The sequence below is a fragment of the Thunnus thynnus genome, chromosome 18 (assembly GCF_963924715.1).
Source record: "Thunnus thynnus chromosome 18, fThuThy2.1, whole genome shotgun sequence".
In the NCBI taxonomy this organism is placed as follows: Eukaryota; Metazoa; Chordata; class Actinopteri; order Scombriformes; family Scombridae; genus Thunnus; species Thunnus thynnus.
In genome coordinates this window covers 3,348,026-3,375,746 of record NC_089534.1, presented here as the reverse complement: position 1 = coordinate 3,375,746, position 27,721 = coordinate 3,348,026, and the positions used below count along the sequence as shown (strand labels likewise).

Sequence of the window (27,721 nt, the reverse complement as noted above, 5' to 3'; positions counted from 1 at the left end):
ATTCAACAGAAGTTTTCAGGTTGTAGAAGTCTACTAAATCCATCAGGTGAAAAACAAACAGCTGTTGACTGTTTTAATCAAATAAAATGTTTCTGGTATGTTCTATGTATCCTTACCTGTAATCTGAAGCTCCAGTATAAGAAATAAAGACATTTTAATCCATCTGAATTCAGCCATCGTGCCTCTCTGTCTGCTTTTTCTGCTCCTTCTCAGCTATTAACTGTCAGAGTCTCTGAACGAGTGTGCAGGGGAGGAGCAGCGATTTCAAAAGTGCGTGGGTTCTAGAGGTGGGACATGAGCACAGCAACCCCCCACCTTTGAGCCCTGTTCCAGTCTCAACCAGCCAAATCAAAATGAATGCCATGCATTTAAACAATTTTTCTACTACTGTACTTGTAACCACTGCTTCAGCTTACCATAAAATAATTACTGAGACCATATGAATGTAACAACTCAGCAGAATTTATTTAGAGTCTGGTAGCAGTTTACTACTTACATCCAGTTATTTGTAAGAACTGCTGTACTGGAGCATAGCTATCCTTATTATATTTAAGATAATCACAGAGTATCTTTATCCTACTTCCTTACATACCTTATAGACATGAAATTAAAGGAAACTTACACTTTACACATTAAAATGAAATGGATAGTTATAGATGCATAACAAATTGAACCCTGGTAACAAATCAGTATCAGTAAAGAGTCATTAATGAATCCATGGACTAGTATAACCTAAACTGTCTTCAATTTTTTTTTTTTTTTTTTTTTTTCACAGGAAACAAGCTGTCCCTCTTCATCTGAAGTCCACCTCCAAGCTAACAGGAGAATCATATCATATAAGCAGGTGATTTGAGGCTAGTGAGTGTAGAGAGTGAGCAACTAGCTCTCACAGGCCACAGCTACGATCTGAACCCTTTTCAAGCTCAATAATAAATAGTAATATTACTGTGGTCTAGCTTTAATACACAGTACAAGCTATAGCTCATTCTAACTTATTTTAAATGCAAAACACACATAACTCCCTAACATAAGGAGTAAAACTATGACTTCTAAAGCAACATATTCCTTTGACATTTAGCTTAAAACAGCATGAACTGTGTGAGCTTACATTCTGGACACAGAGGTAACTTGTACATATTCTTGCCAAAGTCTAATTAGCGATTAGCTTAACTCATGATTAGCAATTAGCATGCCAATAATTAATTTGGTCGTTAAGACTTTACAGTAAGTCAGCACATTTCCATAAGACAGACAGATGTTACACATCTTAAATATGAATGCTCACCTTTGTCTATGACTATTTGGAATTACGTTTCTGTGAAAGTGTGGGTGTGACAACACCCGTAACACCCATGGCTGCGACGTCCCTGTCAGTGCGTGTTGAAGAGAAATGTGTCACTTCCTCATAGTGACTTCCCTAATAATATAATTTGGTAATACTTACATTTTCACTTTTTGCCATATTTGTTGAATAATACAGTCACTACAGGACCTATAAAGTAAAGTGTTCCCAAGATGTTCTAAAATACAGCAGTAGAAGAGGAAGCTGTGATTCAGTGTCACTGGTGTGTGGTCAGACCACTTCTCTGACACAAAGAAGAAGCGAGAAGAGTGTTTGATGTATTTGCTTTAGTCTCTCTCCAAAACAATGCAACAAACACGAATATTAATTTCTAAGAAAAACTGAATGAAGCATAAATTGAATTTTATTTTAAATTGTGAAACTGTACAATAGATCTACAACCTCTTGGAATTTCTTGGAATTTCCACTTTCCATATTCAGCTGTTTAATATATGACTGTCAAGGATGACACCAAGTGGGGATGTCACATGATCACATCCCACCTCTGCTCAATTTTGCCTTTTGACACTTTTGTACCATAACAAAGCAAAACTGAACAGACATAAATGTTGAAATTATTACACTCTGAAAAATAACAGATACATGCTTAAAGAGAAAAAATATATAAGAAGAAATAAAATAGCAGTGAAAACTAAGATTTTAACTTTAACTCAACACTAGAACAACCATCACTGAACGTAAATGTCTTTCTCTTCATGTGTCAAGCACAGTCTGTTCTGCACACTGTAAATAACTGATTATTTGGATAAAATCTCTATGGGGTTTGGACAGTATAGACAAATTCCCCACAGAGACACAGTCTCTATTATGAAATAAAGTGTAATTGGCTGAGATTCTGGGGGGGAAAAAATTGATTTTCTCATCAGACAGCTTTAACTAACCAGTTATAAATTAAATATAATGATATGAACACTGTGGTCTGTTATTTGTTGGGTTTGTTGATGGTAGTGTAGAGGTTGCTGGGATCAGTGGAGGCTCCAGCAGGAGAGGGGGAAGCTTTCACAGTCCTGTAGGTCACTGCATCACCTTCATCATCACCATCACCACAAACCTGGGAAACAAAAGGGAAACAGCATCACATATAAATTACAAATTATTACATGAAAATGCATAACAACATAACATCATTATTTTGCTTCTATTTAACAACTAAAATATTCACTTTGCTGCAGCTTTTATTTGCTGATTAGATTGTGAGATATCTTGTGTGTGAAGCTGACATGTTGGTCTGATGGTGGCGCTTGAGAAAAAGTGAGGAGACCACTGACAAATCTTGTGGATTCTTCCTTTTGGAACCATGAACCTTCACAGTGACCTTCATATTAATATGCTCTTCAGCTTTTGAGGAATCTTTATTTTACACCAAATACTTACTCATGTCACAATCCTTAATCACAAAAACACAAAGGCTTTTAAGATAAAATAAATATTCTTTTCTCTTCTTCTTGACAAAACATTTTCCTTCATCCAGTAACAACGCCAGAATAACCAAACCCTCAGGTTACCCGGGCATTACTGTTGGTCAGGGGCGCCAGAAGTAGGGGGTCCAAGGGGCCACTGGCCCCCTACTTTACCCTCCTTCCACATTCTTCGTCGCGAATCACTGTATCCCCCGCAAAAGCCCCTATATTCAAATACTTATGCTAAAAAGACCTTTCAATCATTCCCGTCCACTCTAAAACTTTCTGTAAAATCAAGCAGGCAAACATAAAATGGGAAGAATATTTACATTTTAATCCAATCAAAGAGGACATTGTCACACAAATCAAATGCAGACAGTGTACATTGCAACCAATAAAATTGTTTCAATGCTGTGTGTTACATGGTTTAAGTCTGTTTGAGCTAGCTGAACTAACCTTAGCTAGGGTGTTATCAGATGTAACTTGACAACATGGAGAAACCCACACAAGCCTGTCAATGACATAATCAGATACTTTGTGTAAACTTTTCTTGTCAACAGACAGAACTCAGGCTGTGGCTGCTGTGTCAGAAACACTCTACTATATTTGGTCATCTGTCAGTGTCATCATGCATTTATTCTGTGGAAGTTCAAATGATTTAGAACTGTGTTCTATATTTGACTGATATTCAAACTCTTAACAGGAACAAGAGTTTCATAGAAAATGAATGATGCAATTTTAGACTTGGAAGGAAGTGTCAGTCCCACTGTATAAACCTAACACTGCATATCATTTAGTTTGCAGCAGAAAGCTTCCTGTCTGTGCTCTGTTTATTTACTGCACTCAGATCATATTCAAAAAGAAAATTAAAGTGCTTAGTTGATTTATTGAGCACTTTTGGTGGTCACAAGTCAGAGGCTGTGTAAAGGCACAGAAGTCAAAGAAGACTACAGATACATTAAACACTATACAAAACACATTTAATCTCCTCACACAGAACAGATTGTTAAATATAGATATGGGGCATGGCTGCTGATGACACAAGGACAATGTTAACAATCCTATTGCCTGCTTGCTGATACTCAGCTGCAGTCGTGTTGCTGTCCTGTAAACTTGTATTTTCAGGTAATTGAACAAACAAGCTTGTATCTAATCCCACAAGCACTAGTTGGCTGCTTTGTGTTTGGAATTACACTGCCACCCTGTGGTGAAAGCAAGCTATAGTTACTCTGCAAAAGTTTAGCAAGTCTCCGGTCTATCTACTGCTACACACACACTTTTTCTGAAATGAAATTAATCCGGTGCCCCTGATGTGTGTGTGTCACTAAACTTTTGATGAGTAACTATAGCTAAGACCCTAGCTAAGGTCAGTTCAGCTAGTTAACGGCTCAAACGGGCTTGAACAATGTAACACAGCATTGAATATCAGTCAATCATAGAACGCGGTTATTAATCACTTGAACTTCCACAGAATAAATGCATGATGAAGCTGACAGATGAACAAATATAGTGAAGCATTACTGACACATCAGCCACAGTCTGCGTTCTGTCTGTTGACAGGAAAAGTTTACACAAAATATCAGATTGTGCCAGTGACATAGGCTTGTGTGTGATTCACAGCTTAAAAAGAATTTGGGAGGAGGGTAAAATGGCCCCTTGGACCCCCTACTTCTGGCGTTCTTGACACAGACACACACACACACCCACACTTTTTGCCCCCCAGATGGATTTATACCGACTCACCCTTCTAATTTTACTTTATTCTCTCTCCCAGATGGAAATAAGTGTAACTTTATACCAGGTGTAGTGTGTAATCTCACTGTGTCCTGATTGCTTTCAGGAGTCACAGCAGGGTTTAAGCTCAGTCCCTGGACAAATAACAGTCTAGTTACAGTTTTCTATTGACAGCAGTGAATACTTAAAAGGAACATAACATGCTTTTTGTGTTTTACACCATTTGTGAGGAACTTGCACCATTTCTGCAATTTGTACTGAACTAGATCTGAACTGTCAAGAATGACTAAACAAACACAAACAAACAACAAGGACCTAGACAACCGTCAGATAACCTGAAGCCAAAGGAGAAGCTATGGTTATCTGCACCTAGCAGACATCCCTAAATGTTAACCTCAAACATAAATAAGGAGAAGTTCAAAAGTTCCACAGGGTGTGGTGTAAGTGACAGTTAAAGAAAAGGTCACTATTTTGAGTAAAGTCACATAACATCAGCATGTAACTGATAGATGTCCTAGAGATAGATGAGCGGTAGAAGAGCTGAGTGACCGCAGCAGTTTCTGAAGGAGGACTCTAATATACGTCTACATTTGTGATTCACTACCAGCATTTTTAAACCGGCATGGAGCTGCTGTTGCCTGTTCTTACACATACTGAGGGGTCATCTTTGCTTTTCCTTCGGTAAGTCTATAATTGTCATCAGCTAACCTGTGTTAGCTAGCTAGCTAACCTTAGCCTACTGTAAAACTCACAGCCTGGTAGGGCAACAGTTATTTATTTATAAATTATATTTTGAGTCAACAAGACCGTACTCAATAAGTATTTAACCCACAAAATTGTATATTAATGTAAATATTAAAATTATCAACCAGCCATAGTTCTTGAAAAGCTTTGTAATTAACATGTAAACTAGGCAGTCAAAGGACAAACAGCCATGAAGCGTCTGTTCAGCGTGAAGAACAATCATTGTGAAGTGACAATAATAATAATCATACAAAACAAAGGAGGAAAGTTAGTTATCTTTTGTATTTCTGTGGTCACATATACTTACACTGAGCTCAAACTGATCTATATACAATTAATATACACATGTGATTGTATTGTATTTATAGAGGCAGCCTGACACCTCCAGCCTGGACATCAGACCCTCTATTCACTTCAGTTCAATTCAGTTCAGTTCAGTTTTATTTATAATTTATTTCTGTATTTGTGTTATTATCCATCCACTGCAGCTCAGCAAGGAAACACAGAGAAATACTGGCCAGTAATATAATATCAGTTATAATAAAGAGAAGACAGTTACTGACTCTATTAGAGCTCCCAGCTCAGTTAAGTCTATTCTACACAATTTAAAACATATCTCACTCTCAGCAAACATGTTAAAAACAACACAAAATGAAAGTTACTTAAAAATGTGTTTTTCTGTACAAATAATGAAAGAACTGAGAAGAAGCTACAGTGTAAAAAGTAAAATTTAAACATTTGTTTAAATTCTTAAAATGGGTGAAAAGTTTGACAAAACAGTGCTGCAGTTAAAAAAAGAATCAGCCACCTAAACCCACCAAAACACAAACAAAGGCTTTAACTTCTCATATAAAATCTGATGAAATGTTATTTAACTGCGGTGGACTCTGGTGAGTTGATGTTGGAGGGAAAGTTGTTGATCAGTGGAGTCTGACAGTAGCAGAAGGTTCTCCAATGTTTGCATAAGTCACCGTACCTTCATCTTCATCTTCATCATTATGCACCTGTGAAAAACAACACAACACACCTGAGATTCTGAGATTAAATAGAACAAATAAACAACCTTTGTTTCAGGCTAATACAGTCAACACTGTTTATTCTTATTGTCTTTATAGAATCACAGTAAATAGTGAACTACCACAAACATAAACATTTGAATATTCAGTTTTTAAACTCACAGCATTGTCATCCATCTGTGATTTGTTCACTGGAAACACAAAAAAAGAGTTTAGCTTCATCAGTAAAAATCTGTGTTCATCAAAACTTCTTGTTCATAAACGTTCTGTGAATGTTCTCACCTATAATTCTAGTCCATATGTTGACTGACACAACAATTATTATGAGTGCAGTTAAACCCACAGACACGATGATGAACCTCAACCAAACTGCAAAGAGAATTAAAACATTAAAAACATTTTTCACTGTTTAGACTCCTGTAGTTAAAAGATGAGAGAAATACAGTATATACAGCATGTGTGCTTTTTATAACCTGAAAAATGTTGCATTTATCACTGCTTCATTACAATATTAGTACAATATAGTTCAATATTTGAACTGAACTGTGAATTAAGTGTATGTTGCTACAGATAGGAAGCACCAAAAATACAAATCTACACATGACATTTAGAAATATTTCTCTTCTATCTGTTTTGTACTTTACACGTCAAAGGCTTAGAGACAGAAAGAGAGAGAACAGTGAACAACAACAAGGTTTGAGACTCAGACATGTGTGTGAACACACTGACTGAGATGAACTGAATAAGAGAATATCTCCACCCACAGCCAAGACTCAGTCTGACATTCATACTTTACACTCAGAGAGATACAAGTTGTTAAATCACTACCTTGTTGTTTTGTTGGAGTACCACTGGTTGTTGGTGTTGATTTTTTTGTTGCAGTTCTTTTAGTGTCCTCACCTGGACATGAAAAAAGAACAAAAGAGAGACAGAGAGATGAACTGGAAGACAAAAGAAAGTTGTTTGGATCGACTTATTCGCTTTTTCCACTTATTCCTTTTGGTGTTGATGTTGTGGGTTTTGCATCCATCGAAAAAATGAGAAACTAAATGAGGCAGTTTACTCACCTGAAGACTGAGGGCTGAAGGCAAACAGCTGCACTTTTCCAGTGTTTTTATCTGTCACGTTACACTTGAATATCTCAGAATACTTTGACGTTTCAGCAAGATGGGAAGTTGTAAATGTCACAGTGGCAAAGCAAAGAATCTCCTTCATGTGCTGAATGTTCACATCCCAATCATTACCCTCATACACCCACTTCACTGTCTGTCTACACCGTCGACGTGTCGACACAGAGCAGATTAACATCACATTATCAGTGCCCTTATGTTCAGTCACTGGTGAAGATGGAGATATTGTGAGAGAAAGACAACAAGAGTCAGATTAACTTCATCACTGTAATCATAATTATTGTAATGTTTCAATATATTGTTCTAACAAGACAGTTTGAGCTGAAAACATTATGATGTAAATACTCACTGGTAACAACAGACAGATAAACATGAGAGTCTTGATATTGTTGTTGTCCTGATTTGTTGTACTGTCTGCAGGTGTAATGACCAACATCCTCAACTGTGACCTTCTTTACAACCAGAGAACAGTCCGCTGTAACACTCAGTCTGTCTGATTTAGCTTTGGCTTTTTCACCAATCTGCCCAAGTTTAATCAGCTCTACTGCTGCTGTGTTTCTTGAAACAAAGGTCCAGGTAGTACTGTCACATTTATCCTGATCAGTCATCACATTTTCACAAGACAAAGTGACTTCATCTCCATCTCTGACAGTGATATTGAGGGAAGTTTGTCCAGTTACTGCTGTTGAGAATTTGAGAGAGAAATGTGATAAATGAACTGAAATAATAATATGACTGTAGTGTGAATGTTAAAAACAAACAGCATATTGGACTGTCTCAGTAAAGTGAAAGTTATTCAATAAAGTACAATAAGGTAATAGTGCAAATTATTGTACTTTACTTGTAAACGGAAGCCCCAGTATCAGAAATAAAGATATTTTAATCCATCTGAGTTCAACCATCGTGCTTCTGTCTTTCTCTCTGTCTTCTTCTATCGCTCTTAGCTCTCAAAATGTCCTTATTAGTGCTTCATACAGAGAAATACACTGAAATACACTTCCTATCATGACTAAAGTGTTTCCTCCACATTGTGTTTTCAGTGTGTTTTCCTCACTTCTAAATTATCGATTTTTTGTAGGCGGAGCATATTGTTATCATTATATAGGGATTAGATATTATAGAAGTTAAGGGTGATTGTCTCCACCCACTCACCACCAACACCACTTCCTTTCCACTGCTGTATTTTAAACTACATCATGTTTATGGTCATGATGTCATCATGTAATGCTTTTAAAAAGTGAAAATATGGATGTAAAACAAATTTCACACTAATCTGCTGACGGGCAGAGACATCTGCCTGGTTAAATAACACTTCTATATGACTGATTTTAAAGCAAATTAACTGATTATGGAGCAGAAGTATGTTTCTGCTTTAAAACAAAATGACATTTTTTTATCATGTTTAACGACAGACAGGATTCATGGTGATGATTGACAGCACACATGAACAGACAGGTGAAGAGTCAAACTTTGACTGTTGATGCTCAACATGATGCAACATGGTGATACTGCAACAGCTGGGAAAGAACAGATAAGATGTTTTAGTGGTCTGAGACCTGTTAGTTCGTCATTGTATCTTTTAAGTAAATGTTCCTGAGAACTGAAGGGGAAGTGTTTTAGTGAGAATGTGGTAACAACAGCAGCAGAGCTCTGGAGGTTTTACTCTCTAACAATGACGAGACAAAAACAGATCTGATTGTGATTTATTAGTATCATTATTGTTGTTATTGGATATATATATGTGTATATATATATATATATATATATATATATATATATATATATATATATGTGTGTGCTTTATCCAAATGTTTCTTTTGTATTCAACTATCTTGCAACATTAGTTTATGCAATATAATGTTTTTATTGTAGGATGAGAGTCTGAAAGAATTTCTGATAAGAAATGGACATAGAAAGTGGTTTATACGGTGGCCTACAAGGGCAAAACATGCTGCAGCCTAAGAAAACACATACAAATATACAAAATGAAAACAAATGAAGAAAACATCTTCATCAATTTGACAACACATGCGCAGCATTTAGGAAATGCGCTGCAAATAACACAACACATTACAGATACGACAACAGAAGTGTTTCCAGAGGCACTTAAGAGTGATGAACACGTCAATAATTCATAAGAGAAACATTGTTAAAGCACAAACGAGGCCTCTTTCCTACCATAGTAAGGTAGACAACAAGCTACAACCTTGTTTTCAGTGAGCCGTCCTCTGAGCCGGACTAATAACATTGTTCTCTATGTACAGCTGACTGTGAGACGAAGGTGCAGAGACCGAAAAGAGACACTTCAAACAATATTCAATAACTTCACTCTTATAGTGTCCCCAGAATCACTTCACACATCAATGTCAATGTCAATGTCAATCTCCTGTTAGTTATGCTACAACACTTAGTTTGGCAAAAAGGGTTAGCTGTTATTGAGTATATGAATCTGTCCACGTTTGACCAGATCCACTATGTTTCCTGAACTACTGTAGAGCCAGTTAGTATTGTCACATTTATCCTGATCCTATCCTGGCTGTCACACTTTCATAAAGCAAGTAGCATCATCTCCATCTCTGACAATGACGGAGGAAAACTGTCCAGTCACTGCTGTGATGAAGAGGTGAAACAGAAACATGAATAATAAACCAAAATGTGAACATGGCTTTAATGCTGACAGATAGCATGAAGAAAACTTTAGATTCAAGAGCAGTTTGCAGGTTGTAGGAGTCTACTAAACTAATCAGGTTAAAAACAAACAGCTGTTGGCTGTTTTAATCCAATAAAATGTTTCTGGTATGTTCTATGTGTCCTTACCTGTAATCTGAAGCTCCAGTATAAGAAATAAAAACATTTTAATCCATCTGAATTCAGCCATCGTGCCTCTCTGTCTGTTTTTTCTGCTCCTTTCTTAACAGTCAGAGTCTCTGAACGAGTGCATGTTGAAGAAAAATTTGTCACTTCCTCATAGTGACTTCCCTAATAAGTTCCCTGGAACTTACATTTCATCATATTTGTTGAATTATACAGTAACTACAGGCACCATAGAGGAAAGTGGTACCAAGATGATGTTCTAAAAAAAACAGCAGCAGAGGAGGAAGCTGTGATTCAGAGATATATATAATGTCACAATGTCACATGTTCATGTTAAAAGTGGCCGATGTGTCAAATAACGAGGTAAACGTATGTAGCAGTAATCCCTGTGAGCAAAAAGCAGCAGCTTCAGACTGCTCTGAACATTCAGTTTACAACATTCTTGTCTACTTTCAGCCCGAGCTGACGTCAGGTCGTGATGGATTTCTTTATATGGACATCTGCTACGTGAACAGCGCGCGACTTCGCTGCTCCACTCTGGGAGTAGTTACACCAAGCCACAACTCCATTACACAGCACAGCTAAGTAAAATAAGTAGTTTACCTGTTGGAGGTGTGCTGGTCGTCTGCAGCTCTTCATCAAACATCATCATCACTGTGACTGTTTCTGCTTGTACTATTCCTCTCTGCGTGATTTCTAACTGATCCGCTGAACAAATGGCTCCGAACATCTCCATATGTTATAATGTCGGATGTCAATACTAAACATGGTCAAAGTTCCAAAACTTGAGGTGAACGTCTGTAAAAATGCTCCCTGTAAGTCAAAAGTCAGGACTTCAGCCTGCTCTGAATGTTTCATTTGCAAAGTGACCTCTACTTCCCCATCAAACTGACTGATGTCAGATTGTTCATACATGCCCACAAACAGCCATCTGTTCTGTAGTCTTAGTTGTGTTGAAAGCTCCACTATAAGTGGCCAAGACAAACTCCACTCATGCCTACTTCTGACTAAATTATTTAATTTTAATTGGTGACAAATAAAACAAAGTCTGATGTCTTACACCATTTGTGAGGAACTTGCACAGTTTGTACAATTTGTACTGAACTAGATCTGAACTGTCAAGAATGACTAAACAAACACAAACAAACAACAAGGACCTAGACAACCGTCAGATAACCTGAGGCCAAAGGAGAAGCTATGGTTATCTGCACCTAGCAGACATCCCTAAATGTTAACCTCAAACATAAATAAGGAGAAGTTCAAAATTTCCACAGGGTGTGGTGTAAGTGACAGTTAAAGAAAAGGTCACTATTTTGAGTAAAGTCACATAACATCAGCATGTAACTGATAGATGTCCTAGAGATAGATGAGCGGTAGAAGTTTCTGTACAAATAATGAAAGAACTGAGAAGAAGCTACAGTGTAAAAAGTAACATTAAAAAATTTGGCTTAACTTCTTAAAGAGGCTGAAAAGTTTGACAAAACAGTGCTGCAGTTAAAAAAAGAATCAGCCACCTAAACCCACCAAAACACAAACAAAGGCTTTAACTTCTCATATAAAATCTGATGAAATGTTATTTAACTGCGGTGGACTCTGGTGAGTTGATGTTGGAGTGAAAGTTGTTGATCAGTGGAGTCTGACAGTAGCAGAAGGTTCTCCATCGTTTTCATAGGTCACCGTACCTTCATCTTCATCTTCATCATTATGCACCTGTAAAAAACAACACAACACACCTGAGATTCTGAGATTAAATAGAACAAATAAACAACCTTTGTTTCAGACTAATACAGTCAACACTGTTTATTCTTATTGTCTTTATAGAATCACAGTAAATAGTGAACTACCACAAACATAAACATTTGAATATTCAGTTTTTAAACTCACAGCATTGTCATCCATCTGTGATTTGTTCACTGGAAACACAAAAAAAAGAGTTTAGCTTCATCAGTAAAAATCTGAGTTCATCAAAACTTCTTGTTCATAAATGTTCTGTGAATGTTCTCACCTTTAGTTCTAGTCCATATGTTGACTGACACAAAGATTATTATGAGTGCAGTTAAACCCACAGACACGATGATGAACCTCAACCAAACTGCAAAGAGAATTAAAACATTAAAAACATTTTTCACTGTTTAGACTCCTGTAGTTAAAAGATATACATATAGCATATATTTTTAAGCTAGCTGCGTCGTGTCACCGGCACAGCTGATGAAGGATGCTGGAGTGGGAGCTGAGATAAACTCTCAACTGAAGGGAAAATGGCTACGTTTTGCTGTGTATGGGGGCGCCAGGTAATGATGAAGAGGGGAGAAGGGTTCGGGTTTTGTATGTGTGTGACTGTGTGAGTGTGTAACTCGTCTCACAGTCTCAGAGTTCAATCCACTTGGTAAAGGGTCTGTTTTGTTTTCCCCACAACCCCTAATCAGTTCAGTTTAATCCAGTTTCACAAATGTATGACCCCCCCACCCCCCAGAGCCAACAGAAACGTCAGGTAGTTTGGACCACCGTGTTTAACTATATAACTTTAAACGTTACAGTTACGGCTGAAAATGACAAAAGAGAAAAACAAGTTTGCTAAGTTCACATATCTCCGCAATTCAAATCAACCTCCAGTCGTCTACCCAGAAAGGACTGTTGTTGTGAGCGCGACGTCACGGTCTGTAATTCTAATGAATGGCGGAGTAATATTTTTAGCTTTTTTCATTTGAGCACAGCTAGGTGTGCTGTCATGCTGATTTGAGCACATTCTAAATGTCTAGTTGACCAATCAGATTGCTTGGTCAGAACTACATGTTGTATAATTTAGGCTTGTGACAATGGTGATGTAACTTGTGTAATTTCTCTCTCTCTCTCTCTCTCTCTCTCTCTGCCTCTCTGAGTCACTCACATACACACTGCTAGAAGCAGCCACTTTGTTGTTGAAAGTGTTTTGTGGAGCCATGCATGGACCCATAACATGATAAAAAACACATCAGTAGCAAGAGCAAGTACTGTAGTGTTCCTGGTATGCAGCTTATCTATTGAAGTAGTTGGTGTCCCACCAATTTTTTACATATAAAAACACCACTGGATAGAAAGCACCAAAAATACAAATCTACACATGACATTTAGAAATATGTCTCTTCTATCTTTTTGTACTTTACACGTCAAAGGCTGAGAGACAGAAAGAGAGAGAACAGTGAACAACAACAAGGTTTGAGACTCAGACATGTGTGTGAACACACTGACTGAGATGAACTGAATAAGAGAATATCTCCACCCACAGCCAAGACTCAGTCTGACATTCATACTTTACACTCAGAGAGATACAAGTTGTTAAATCACTACCTTGTTGTTTTGTTGGAGTATCATTGGTTGTTGGTGTTGCATCACCTGAACATGAAAAAAGAACAAGAGACAGACAGAGAGATGAACCAGAAGACAAAAGAACATTTTTCCACTTATACCTGTTGGTGTTGCTGTTGTGGTTTTTACATCCTCACCTGGACAATTTAAATCCCAAAACACCAACAAACTGTGGTGAGGAAATACCCTTCAATAAGTTAAGGGTGATTGTCTCCACCCACTCACCACCAACACCACTTCCTTTCCACTGCTGTATTTTAAACTACATCATGTTTATGATCATGATCTCATCATGTAATGCTTTTAAAAAGTGAAAACATGGATGTAAGATGGTACAAATTTCACACTAATCTGCTGTGGAGCAGAGACATCTGTCTGGTTAAATAACAGTTACATACAAGTGATTTTAAAGCAAATTCATTGGTTATGAAGCAGAAGTATGTTTCTGCTTTAAAACAGAATTACATTTTTTTTAATCATGTTTAACAACAGACAGGATTCATGGTGATGATTGACAGCACACATGAACAGACAGGTGAAGAGTCAAACTTTGACTCTTGATGCTCAACATGGTGCAACATGGTGATACTGCAGCAGCTGGGAAAAACAGATAAGATATTTTAGTGGTCTGAGACCTGTTAGTTCCTATTTGTATCTTTTAAGTAAATGTTCCTGAGAACTGAAGGGGAAGTGTTTTAGTGAGAATGTGGTCACAACAGCAGCAGAGCTCTGGAGGTTTTACTCTCTAACAATGACGAGATAAAAACAGATCTGGCTTTATGAGCACGTCCACCCATCCAGGAATATGACCCTCCCAGGAGAAATCAGCATTATTGTTATTATCAGATATATATTTGGTTGTGATTTATTTTCATCATCATTGTTGTTATTGTATATATATATATGTGCTTTATCCAAATGTTTCTTTTGTATTCAACTATTCAACCTCTTGTGAATTTTGCATGTTTCCTTCTTTTTTAAGTCAGTATGATGCTTCACTTCAGCCAGCGTCTGACCAGCTTGGTTCAAGTATTAGCAATCGTATGTTTCTGTGGAAATGGTTTATACGGTGGCTGACGAGGGCAAACACGCTGCGACTTAAGATAACTCATGCAAATAGACAAAACACCAGCAAAATAAGAAAACATCTTCATCAATTTGACAACACATGTGCAGCATTTAGAAAACACACTGCAAATACCACAACACAACACATTACAGAAACAACAAGGGAAGTGTTTCCAGAGGACACTTAAGAGTGATGAACATGTCAATAATTCATAAGAGAAACATTGTTAAAACACAAACGAGCCTTCTTTCCTACCGTAGTAAGGTAGACAACAAGCTACAACCTTATTTTCAGTGAGCCGTCCTCTGAGCCGGACTAATAACATTGTTCTCTATGTACAGCTGACTGTGAGACGAAGGTGCAGAGACCGAAAAGAGACACTTCAAACAATATTCAATAACTTCACTCTTATAGTGTCCCCAGAATCACTTCACACATCAATGGTCTCCTGTTAGTTATACAACAACACTTAGTTTGGAAAGAAGGGTTAGAGGTTATTGAATATTGATCTCTCATTATTGAACTGTAGTTTGTGATAATTCATATTCTCACCTGAGGACGGAGGGCTGAAGGTAAACAGATGTTCTTTGTTAGTGTAACCATCTGTCACTTTACACTGAAATATCTCATGAGATGTTGACTTCAGCTTGTGATGAGAAGCAGGAAATCCCACTAAACCATAGCAGCCAATCTGTAATATTGTCACGTTTTCATCCACATCATGACCCTCATACAGCCACTTCACTGTGTGTATACATGAATCATGTGTCCTCACAAAGCAGAACAGCGTCACATAGTCACTGTCTTCATGTTTAATCACTGGTGAAGAACATAAATACAAAATTGCTTCATCAGTTATTGTAATGTTTCAGTATATTGTTCTAACAGACAGTTTGAGCTGAAAACTTAATGGTGTAAATACTCACTGCTAATAACAGACAGATAAAGCTGGGAGTCTTGTTGTGATCTGTGCTGTCGACAGAAATAAATATCAGCATCCTCTTGTGTGATCTTCTTTATAACCAGAGAACAGTTCGCTGTAACACTCAGTCTGTCTGATTTAACTTTGGTATTTTCATGAATCCGTCCACGTTTGACCAGATCCACTGGGTTTGAACTACTGAAGAACCAGTTAATATTGTCACATTTATCCTGATTGGCTGTCACACTTTCACAAGGCAAAGTCACATCATCTCCATCTCTGACAATGACGGAGGAAAACTGTCCAGTCACTGCTGTGATGAAGAGGTGATAGAAACATGAATAATAAACTGAAATATAAACATGTCTTTTATTCTGACAGATAGCATGAAGAAAATTTTAGATTCAACAGAAGTTTGCAGGTTGTAGGAGTCTACTAAACTAATCATGTTAAAAACAAACAGCTATTGTCTGTTTTAATCCAATAAAATGTTTCTGGTATGTTCTATGTATCCTTACCTGTAATCTGAAGCTCCAGTATAAGAAATAAAAACATTGTAATCCATCTGAATTCAGCCATCGTGCCTCTCTGTCTGCTTTTTCTGCTCCTTCTTTCTTAAGTGTCAGAGTCTCTGAACGGGTGCGTGTTGAAGAGAAATGTGTTCACTTCCTCATAGTGACTTCCCTTATAAGTTTCGCGGAAGTGTACATTACTCTGCAAAAGTTTTAGGCACTAAAAATAAAGTGAGAATGCTTACAAAAATATTGCTATACATTGTTTTAATTTATCAATTAACTTCTTACAAAGTTGAGTAAACAGCAGAAACCTAAATGAAATCAATATCTGCTGTGAGCAGCTTTGTCTTTAAAACAGCAGCAGTTCTCCTCTTCTGTGGATTTATTATTTAGGCCGTCTCAGGTGCTTCTTCATGTAATCTCAGATTGACTTCATGATGTTGAGATCAGAGACCATCTGTTGCAGGACTCATCATTCTTCTTGTTGCTGGAAATAGTTCTTTATGTCTCTAGCTGTATGCTTGGGGTCATTGTCATGTCATGAATAAATTTGGGACCAATCAGACATCCTTATTTTCAGAGATATATATAGTGTCTCAGTGTCGGATGTTCATGTTAAAAAGTGGCCGAAGTGTCAAATAACGAGGTAAACGTATGTAGCAGTAATCCCTGTGAGCAGAAAGCTGCAGCTTCAGACTGAATGTTCACTTTCTGTTTTTTCCTACTTTCAGCCCGAGCTGACGTCAGGTTGTGATGGATTTCTTTATATGGACATCTGCTACGTGCACAGCGCGCGACTTACTCCAAGCCATGACGTCATTACACAGCACAGCAAAGTAAAATAAACAGTTTACCTGTTGGAGGTGTGCTGGTTGTCTGCAGTTCTTCATCAAACATCATCATCACTGTGGTTGTTTCTGCTTGTACTATTCCTCCCTGCATTATTTCTAACTAATCCACTGAACAAACAGCTCCATGTGTTGTTGTTTTGACCGGTTTTTAGAGCTAATGAAGCTCTGCTAATTCAGTGAGGAACACGTTTGATTTCCTGTAAGTTATTCACAATAAAAGTCTCTTGTTATATAGTCATTTGAAAGCTTTTAATTTAAAGCAATAAAGCAGGAAATCTTTGGTTTGCAGTGACAGTAAAGTTATACTATGTAGAGCTGGCCAATCAGAACAGAGTGGGCTCATCGGGAGGCGGTCCTTAAAGAGACAGGAGCTAAAACGGAGCGTAAAGAGAAACTGTGTATATTGAGGGGCTGCATAAAGGGCCAGTATAAGATAAATGAGTTTTTTTGAACTGTGAATCATGCAGAGCTGCTCTAGTGGAGCACAAAAATAAAAATTTAGAGCTGAAAGAAGCATAATAGGTCCTGTTTAATCTCTCTCTAAAATAATGCACCAAACACAAATATAAATTTCTAAGAACATCTGAAAGAAGCTTGTAACATAAATTGAATTTTACTTTCAGCTGTGAAACTGTACAATAGATCTACAACCTCTTTGGATTTCTTATAGTTTCCACTTTCCACATTCAGCTTTTTAATATATGACTGTCAAGGATGACACCAAGTGGGGATGTCACATGATCACATCCCACCTCTGCTCAGTTTTGCCTTTTGACACTTTTGTACCATAACAAAGCAAAACTGAACAGAGACATAAATGTTTCAATTATTACACCCTAAAAAATAACAGACATGCTTAAAGAGAAAAAAATATAAGAAGAAATAAAACAGTCTCTCTCTTCATGTGTCAAGCACAGTCTGTTCTGCACACTGTAAATAGTTGAATGTTAGGATAAAATAGACAGTACATTTCTTTTTAGGGTTTAGATTGCATAGACAAATTCCCCACAGAGATACAGTCTCTATTATGAAGTAAAGGCTAATTGTCTGAGATTCTGGGAATAAAAAACTAGTTTTCTCATCAGAAAGCTTTAACTAACCAGTTATAAATTAAATGTAATGATATGAACACTGTGATCTGTTATTTGTTGGGTTTGTTGATGGTAGTGTAGAGGTTGCTGGGATCAGTGGAGGCTCCAGCAGAAGAGGAGGAAGCTTTCACAGTCCTGTAGGTCACTGCATCACCTTCATCATCACCATCACCACAAACCTGGGAAACAAAAGGGAAACAGCATCACATATAAATTACAAATTATTACATGAAAATGCATAACAACATAACATCATCATTTTGCTTCTATTTAACAACTGAAATATTCACTTTGCTGCAGCTTTTATTTGCTGATTAGATTGTGAGATATCTTGTGTGTGAAGCTGACATGTTGGTCTGATGGTTTTCTAGAGAAAAAGTGAGGAGACCACTGACAAATCTTGTGGATTCTTCTTTTAGGACCATGAACCTTCACAGTGACCTTCATATTAATATGCTCTTTAGCTTTTGAGGAATCTTTATTTTAGACCAAATACTTACTAATGTCACAATCCTTAATTACAAAAATACAAAGGCTTTTAAGATAAAATAAATATTCTTTTCTCTTCTTCCTGACAAAACATTTTCCTTCATCAACAACGCCAGAATAACCAAACACTCAGGTTACCCGGGCTTTACTGTTGGTCAAAGGCGCCAGAAGTAGGGGGTCCAAGGGGCCATTGGCCCCCTACTTTACCCTCCTTCCACATTATTTTTAAGTCACGAATCACTGTATCCCCTGCAAAAGCCCCAAATACTTATGGTAAAAAGACCTTTCAATGCTGTAAAACTCACAGCCTGGTAGGGCAACAGTTATTTGTTTATAAATTATATTTTGAGTTGACAAGACCGTACTCAATAAGTATTTAACCCACAAAATTGTAAATATTAAAATTATCAACCAGCCATAGTTCTTGAAAAGCTTTGTAATTAACATGTAAACTAGGCAGTCAAAGGACAAACAGCCATGAAGCGTCTGTTCAGCGTGAAGAACAATCATTGTGAAGTGACAATAATAATCATACAAAACAAAGGAGGAAAGTTAGTTATCTTTTGTATTTCTGTGGTCACATATAGTTACACTGAGCTCAAACTGATCTATATACAATTAATATACACATGTGATTGTATTGTATGTATAGAGGCAGCCTGACACCTCCAGCCGGGACATCAGACCCTCTATTCACTTCAATTCAATTCAGTTCAGTTCAGTTTTATTTATATAGCGCCAAATCAGAACAAAGGTGATCTCAGGGCACTTTTACATATGGCAAGTCAAGACTGTACTCTTTGAGCTCTACTGTTCATGTCCACTCTGTCACAGTCTTTGAAAGAAATGTAGAGATGGACAAAAGTTTGAACATTCACAGAAATCATAAACATTTTGTTAATGTACTTGTTACGTGAGCAGACCTGGCTGTGACTCCTTTCTTCTTTTTCTCAGTATTACATTAATACAAAATCACATCACCATGCCAGTGCTTTCCCAGCATTTCTTCAATTTCACCAGCAGATGGTGTCATTGTACCTCAGATAAACACAAGGTTACAGGTTCATCTCCTGGTTTCTTCTATGAGGCATGTTCATGTTCTGCTCTCTTTGTCTCATTCACAGTCAAGTGGAAATGAATCTATTTTTCCTTTTATGTCAATTGTGCAAAGTGGCTCCTTTGACTCATTCTACCAACTGCATGCTGGGATTGGCTTCAGCCAGCTGTTTTAAGAAAGGATAAGTTGAGATCAGTTAATTGTTTCTTGTTGCTTTTTCAAAGCTTAAATATGTCTTCTATATAGAATTCTAGTGTTGAGCAGGAAAAATACATGAATATTTTTCCTTAAAACTATTCTTTTTGGCCGCTGTTCACTTCCTGTTTCCAAATATGAGTTGGGACATTTTTAAAAAAAACCGTATGTATACTGTTGCCATGACAACCAAGGTTGCTACAACACTTCAACCCAAACCATGATCTTTCCCCAACTATAACCAAGTGGCTTTTGTGTCTAAACCTAACCAGACCTTAACCAAAACATTGTCGCATCATAAAACATCAGTATTTTGTAACAGTGATTTGTAACGGTTTTGGAAAGCAGCATATTACGCTCCAATGGGTCGTTCTTGAGTGGAGGTACAAACAACCTATGTGGTCGTTTAATTTGGAGGACTTCTTGAGATAAACACCACAACCACATGAGACTCACAGTAACAGACAGGCGACACTTTATTAATGCACAAGATAAAGACACTACTTTCATCTCTGAAAGTCTAATAACCTACTTTATGGTTACTTAGATTTTGTCTCCAGTAGTTCTCTGTAAGGCAGACGCCATTGAGCATGCACAGAAACACAGTTCACTTTCCAGCTAGCTTTGCTAGCTTGTTGTGCTACTTGACTTTGTACTACACTGTAAATTTCTCAAAACACTTCAGCACAAAGTCAACAGGTTGTGATATGTAGCACAAAAAGCTAGCTAAGCTCTGTAAACAGAAATGGGTTTCTGCACATGCAAAGCTGCGTCTGCCTCTAACATGAAAAAACAGCAACAAGATCTTGGGATGAATGTGTTTGTTTGCATTAATCTTTCACTCTAATGCACTAAAATAATGCACCAAACACATGAAAAAGTTTGAAACATGCATGAAACATTAACTAGAATTTATTTTAAGCTGTAAAACTGTACAATAAATTTACAGCCTCTTTGGATTTCTTACAGTTTCTGATCATTCAGATGTTTGATGTAGGGGAAAGTCCCCTCATGTCTCGAATGCAGACGGTACAAACCCTCAAGCAACAGAACCTTCTTCAACCCCCCAGGAATGCCCACCAACAACACATTAGTGAGATTTCCATTCTTCTTACTGACCAAACTATCACAACATCCTGCAAACAAGATCAAGATAAGAAACTCATCTCCTGCTTGGCCACTAAAGACCATTACGACCACTGACCCTGCCACCTTTGATGCTTCAAACCCTTCAAGAGCAGCAACATAGAAAGACCAATTCACACCCCAGTGTGAGCTGCAGAGTCCAAAATTAACTTTTGCCACTTGCCAGCCAAGTTGGCTGGTAGACGAAAAATTTAATGGCCAGACTGATTTTTTACCAGCCAAAATAATAAATTACTTTTTACTATTGCAACTTGCTATTATTACTATTTATCATGTCATCTTGGTCTCATAAACGATTCTCTAACAATATTATAGTAGTGTGCAAACATGCACTTCAACACATAAATGTGCTCAAATTGGAATTAGATGCCATCACATTAATGTAAAGACTACAGCAGCACAAGCAATCATGGGGTCACATGTGAATGGGAGCAGGGATCAATATTCAGGGAAATCTGTACCACCAATTTCCCACCTCAAGAACTTTCACATATGAACTCCAGACAATGTCCAGAGAAGCAGATTCAGACATTTATGAGTTCACAAATTCTTACAGTTTAGAAACAGCTTTTTATTGCCAGAAACATCAAATTAATACAACAGCAATGTACAGTTTGAAGTGAGGCAGTTTAAAGGACAGGTTCACATTATTCAGGTGCCCATATGAACATTGAAACAGGTTTTGTTCGCTGTAATCAAAGATCCCTTTCTAACATGCTTCCAGTGTCAGAGATGAGGAACAAAATCCTCATTCTGTACAAAAATACATTCCAAAGTTTAAGTTAATATGAGGCTTCAGCACTCAGAGTTAATCAAATCAAGTTTGCCAAAGTTATTAGTTAGTTAGTTTGTTAGTTACAGTCTTTTTATTTCCGTCTTTGTGTTATTATCCGTCCACTGCAGCTCAGCAAGGAAACACAGAGAAATACTGGCCAGTAATATAATATCAGTTATAATACAGAGAAGACAGTTACTGACTCTATTAGAGCTCCCAGCTCAGTTAAGTCTATTCTACACAATTTAAAACATATCTCACTCTCAGCAAACATGTTAAAAACAACACAAAATGAAAGTTACTTAAAAATGTGTTTTTCTGTACAAATAATGAAAGAACTGAGAAGAAGCTACAGTGTAAAAAGTAAAATTTAAACATTTGTTTAAATTCTTAAAATGGGTGAAAAGTTTGACAAAACAGTGCTGCATGTCAGGAGGGGAAGCAGGAGTGGACCCAAACGCAGAGGCCAGAATGCAGATATGATGAAAAAATCTCATTTAATCGTGGATGGTCATGAACAGGCAAACAGAGCTGAAAAGAACTAGCAGATGAAACAACACAAAACGATCCAACAAGGACTGAACAGAAAACCAGAACTTAAAAAGAAACTTAACTAACGAGGATATGAGGTGCAGGTGGGGAGATGGGTGGAGAACTCAAGAGAGGGGAGTGAACATACAGGGAGCTGATTGGCTGAGGAAACACAGGGAGCAGGGCAGGGCTAACGAGTCCAAATGCAGGGCAGGTGTGGAGGAGTACATGAACACACAAGGGAAACAGAGAGCAAAAACCCAGAAAACAAACTCAACGCCACCTACGCTAACCTATCCAAAACCAACCACGAACACAAACCCAAACACACAACCCAACAAACTAATGATGCAGTCCTCTAAACCCACCACCCAAATCATACAAGAAAACCCTTATGAACCGAAGGACTAAACAGAAGTGCAAATCAGGAGACCCCAAAGAACACAACATAAGACCAAAAAACACCCAAAGTCCAGGCAAGATGTGACAGCTGCAGTTAAAAAAAGAATCAGCCACCTAAACCCACCAAAACACAAACAAAGGCTTCTCATATAAAATCTGATGAAATGTTATTTAACTGCGGTGGACTCTGGTGAGTTGATGTTGGTGTGAAAGTTGTTGATCAGTGGAGTCTGACAGTAGCAGAAGGTTCTCCATCGTTTTCATAGTCCACTGTACCTTCATCTTCATCTTCATCATTATGCACCTGTGAAAAACAACACAACACACCTGAGATTCTGAGATTAAATAGAACAAATAAACAACCTTTGTTTCAGACTAATACAGTCAACACTGTTTATTCTTATTGTCTTTACACAATCACAGTAAATAGTGAACTACCACAAACATAAACATTTGAATATTCAGTTTTTAAACTTACAGCATTGTCATCCATCTGTGATTTGTTCACTGGAAACACAAAAAAGAGTTTAGCTTCATCAGTAAAAATCTGAGTTCATCAAAACTTCTTGTTCATAAACGTTCTGTGAATGTTCTCACCTTTAGTTCTAGTCCATATGTTGACTGACACAACGATTATTATGTGTGCAGTTAAACCCACAGACACAATGATGAACCTCAACCAAACTGTGAAGAGAATTAAAACATCAAAAACATTTTTCACTGTTTAGACTCCTGTAGTTAAAAGATATACATATAACATATATTTTTAAGCTAGCTGCGTCGTGTCACCAGCACAGCTGATGGAGGATGCTGGAGTGGGAGCTGAGATAAACTCTCAACTGAAGGGAAAATGGCTACGTTTTGCTGTGTATGGGGGCGCCAGGTAATGATGAAGAGGGGAGAAGGGTTCGGGTTTTGTATGTGTGTGACTGTGTGAGTGTGTAACTCGTCTCACAGTCTCAGAGTTCAATCCACTTGGTAAAGGGTCTGTTTTGTTTTCCCCACAACCACTAATCAGTTCAGTTTAATCCAGTTTTACAAATGTATGACACCCCCCCTCCACCCCCCAGAGCCAGCAGAAACATCAGATAGGTTGGACCACCGTGTTTAACTATATAACTTTAAACGTTACAGTTACGGCTGAAAATGACAACAGAGAAAAACAAGTTTGCCAAGTTCACATATCTCCGCAATTCATGCTGTCAATTTGTGCTGTCATGCTGATTTGAGCACATTCTAAATGTCTAGTTGACCAATCAGATTGCTTGGTCAGAACTACACGTTGTATAATTTAGGCTTGTGACAGTGGTGATGTAACTTGTGTAATTTCTCTCTCTCTCTCTCTCTCTCTGCCTCTCTGAGTCACTCACATACACACTGCTAGAAGCAGCCACTTTGTTGTTGAAAGTGTTTTGTGGAGCCATGCATGGACCCATAACATGATAAAAACACATCAGTAGCAAGAGCAAGTACTGTAGTGTTCCTGGTATGCAACTTATCTATTGAAGTAGTTGGTGTCCCACCAATTTTTTACATATAAAAACACCACTGGATAGAAAGCACCAAAAATACAAATCTACACATGACATTAAGAAATATTTCTCTTCTCTCTGTTTTGTACTTTACACGTCAAAGGCTGAGAGACAGAAAGAGAGAGAACAGTGAACAACAACAAGGTTTGAGACTCAGACATGTGTGTGAACACACTGACTGAGATGAACTGAATAAGAGAATATCTCCACCCACAGCCAAGACTCAGTCTGACATTCATACTTTACACTCAGAGAGATACAAGTTGTTAAATCACTACCTTGTTGTTTTGTTGGAGTATCATTGGTTGTTGGTGTTGATGTAGTTGTTTTTGTTGAACTTATAGGTGTTGATTTTGTTGCTGCAGCTCTTATAATGTCCTCACCTGAACATGAAAAAAGAACAAGAGACAGACAGAGAGATGAACCAGAAGACAAAAGAAAGTTGTTTTGGCTCGACTTATTCGCTTTTTCCACTTATACCTGTTGGTGTTGATGTTGTGGTTTTTACATCCTCACATGGAAAATTTAAATCCCAAAATACCAACAAACTGTGGTGAGGAAATACCCTTCAATAAGTTAAGGGTGATTCACCACCAACACCACTTCCTTTCCACTGCTGTATTTATAACTACCTCATGATTATGATCATGATCTCATCATGTAATGCTTTTAAAAAGTGAAAACATGGATGTAAGATGGTACAAATTTCACACTAATCTGCTGTGGAGCAGAGACATCTGCCTGGTTAAATAACAGTTACATACAAGTGATTTTAAAACAAATTAACTGATTGTGAAGCAGAAGTATGTTTCTGCTTTACAACAAAATGACATTTTTTTTATCATGTTTAACAACAGACAGGATTCATGTTGATGATTGACAGCACACATGAACAGACAGGTGAAGAGTAAAAGTTTGACTCTTGATGCTCAACATGATGCAACATGGTGATACTGCAACAGCTGGGAAAGAACAGATAAGATATTTTAGTGGTCTGAGACCTGTTAGTTCCTATTTGTATCTTTGAAGTAAATATTTCTCAGAACTGAAGGGGAAGTGTTTTGGTGAGAATGTGGTAACAACAGCAGCAGAGCTCTGGAGGTTTTACTCTCTAACAATGACGAGATAAAAACAGATCTGGCTTTATGAGCACGTCCACCCATCCAGGAATATGACCCTCCCAGGAGAAATCAGCATTATTATTACTATCATATATATATTTGGTTGTGATTTATTTTTATCATTATTGTTGTTGTCTTTTGTATTCAACTATGTTGCAACATTAGTTTATGGAATATCATGTTTTAATTGTTGGATGAAAGTCTGAAAGAATCGTCTCAGTTTCTGATAATATGGTCTAAGTTCATCCTCTGCTGGTTTTGAGTCGTGTGTAACAACGTGAGTGACATCAACCTCTTGTGAATTTTGCATGTTTTTGGTTTTTTTAAGTCAGTATGATGCTTCACTTCAGCCAGCGTCTGACCGGCTTGGTTCAAGTATTAGCGATCGTATTTCTCTGTGGAAATGGTTTATATGGTGGCTGACAAGGGCAAACACGCTGCAACTTAAGATAACTCATGCAAATACACCAGCAAAATAAGAAAACATCTTCATCAATTTGACAACACATGTGCAGCATTTAGGAAACATTCTGCAAATACCACAACACAACACATTACAGAAACAACAAGGGAAGTGTTTCCAGAGGACACTTAAGAGTGATGAACATGTCAATAATTCATAAGAGAAACATTGTTAAAACACAAACAAGGCCTCTTTCCTACCGTAGTAAGGTAGACAACAAGCTACAACCTTATTTTCAGTGAGCCTTCTTCTGAGCCAGACTAATAACATTGTTCTCTATGTACAGCTGACTGTGAGACGAAGGTGCAGAGACTGAAAAGAGACACTTCAAACAATATTCAATAACTTCACTCTTATAGTGTCCCCAGAATCACTTCACACATCAATGGTCTCCTGTTAGTTATACAACAACACTTAGTTTGGAAAGAAGGGTTAGAGGTTATTGAATATTGATCTCTCATTACTGAACTGTAGTTTGTGATAATTCATATTCTCACCTGAGGACGGAGGGCTGAAGGTAAACAGATGTTCTTTGTTAGTGTAACCATCTGTCACTTTACACTGAAATATCTCATGAGATGTTGACTTCAGCTTGAGATGAGAAGTAGGAAATCTCACTCTACCATAGCAGCCATACTGTGATATTGTCACGTTTTCATCCACATCATGACCCTCATACAGCCACTTCACTCTGTGTCTACATGAATCATATGTCGACACAGAGCAGGACAGCGTCACATTGTCACTGTCTTCATGTTTATTCACTGGTGAAGAACATAAATACAAAATTGTTTGAGTGTACTGAATGTTTCAGTATATTGTTCTAATAGACAGTTTCAGTTGAAAACTTAATAATGTAAATACTCACTGCTAATAACAGACAGAAGAACCTGAGTGTCTGGTCCTGATATGTGCTGCTGACAGTAATAAACACCAGCATCCTCTGGTGTGATCTTCTTTATAACCAGAGAACAGTTCGCTGTAACACTCAGTCTGTCTGATTTAACTTTGGTATTTTCATGATTCTGTCCATGTTTGACCAGATCCACTGGGTTTGAACTGCTGAAGAACCATTTAGTATTGTCACATTTATCCTGATTGGCTGTCACACTTTCACAAGGCAAAGTCACATCATCTCCATCTCTGACAAAGACGGAGGAATACTGTCCAGTCACTGCTGTGATAAAGAGGTGATAGAAACATGAATAATAAACTGAAATATAAACATGGCTTTTATTCTGACAGATAGCATGAAGAAAACTTTAGATTCAACAGAAGTTTGCAGGTTGTAGGAGTCTACTAAACTAATCAGGTTAAAAACAAACAGCTGTTGTCTGTTTTAATCCAATAAAATGTTTCTGGTATGTTCTATGTATCCTTACCTGTAATCTGAAGCTCCAGTATAAGAAATAAAAACATTTGAATCCATCTGAATTCAGCCATCGTGCCTCTCTGTCTGCTTTTTCTGCTCCTTCTTTCTTAAGTGTCAGAGTCTCTGAACGGGTGCGTGTTGAAGAGAAACGTGTCACTTCCTCATAGTGACTTCCCTTATAAGTTTCGCGGAAGTGTACATTACTCTACAAAAGTTTTAGGCACTAAAAATAAAGTGAGAATGCTTACAAAAATATTGCTATAAATTGTTTTAATTTATCAATTAACTTCTTACAAAGTTGAGTAAACAGCAGAAACCTAAATGAAATCAATATCTGCTGTGAGCAGCTTTGCCTTTAAAACAGCAGCAGTTCTCCTCTTCTGTGGATTTATTATTTAGGCCGTCTCAGGTGCTTCTTCATGTAATCTCAGATTGACTCCATGATGTTGAGATCAGAGACCATCTGTTGCAGGACTCATCATTCTTCTTGTTGCTGGAAATAGTTCTTTATGTCTCTAGCTGTATGCTTGGGGTCATTGTCATGTCATGAATAAATTTGGGACCAATCAGACATCCTTATTTTCAGACATATATATAATGTCTCAATGTCGGATGTTCATGTTAAAAAGTGGCCGACGTGTTAA

The 27,721-nt window shown here is 37.5% G+C and overlaps 2 protein-coding genes across 3 annotated transcripts; both read right to left on the bottom strand.

Annotated features, from left to right (window-relative positions):
• Window positions 1-4,082: 4,082 nt before the first annotated feature.
• On the bottom strand, window positions 4,083-9,096 carry LOC137169326 (uncharacterized). Its single transcript, XM_067572419.1, has 6 exons — window positions 7,737-9,096; window positions 7,325-7,594; window positions 7,086-7,157; window positions 6,540-6,626; window positions 6,420-6,448; window positions 4,083-6,245 (listed from the first exon to the last, which is right to left on the bottom strand). Exons 1-6 carry the CDS (start codon window positions 7,993-7,995, stop codon window positions 6,162-6,164), a joined length of 801 nt encoding a protein of 266 aa, XP_067428520.1. The 5' UTR covers window positions 7,996-9,096; the 3' UTR covers window positions 4,083-6,161.
• Window positions 9,097-9,231: 135 nt separating this feature from the next.
• On the bottom strand, window positions 9,232-27,707 carry LOC137169324 (uncharacterized). 2 transcript variants are annotated; one of them, XM_067572416.1, is made up of 9 exons: window positions 27,088-27,707; window positions 26,574-26,882; window positions 26,203-26,469; window positions 24,400-24,504; window positions 13,529-13,573; window positions 12,207-12,293; window positions 12,086-12,114; window positions 10,205-11,911; window positions 9,232-9,997 (listed from the first exon to the last, which is right to left on the bottom strand). In XM_067572416.1, the coding sequence occupies exons 1-8, from the start codon at window positions 27,146-27,148 to the stop codon at window positions 11,828-11,830; spliced, it is 987 nt and encodes a 328-aa protein (XP_067428517.1). In that variant the 5' UTR covers window positions 27,149-27,707; the 3' UTR covers window positions 9,232-9,997; window positions 10,205-11,827. The 2 variants fall into 2 exon arrangements, with proteins under 2 accessions (XP_067428517.1, XP_067428518.1); XM_067572417.1 differs by lacking the exons at window positions 24,400-24,504; window positions 26,203-26,469; window positions 26,574-26,882; window positions 27,088-27,707 and adding exons at window positions 15,168-15,434; window positions 15,542-15,850; window positions 16,056-16,808.
• Window positions 27,708-27,721: the final 14 nt, after the last annotated feature.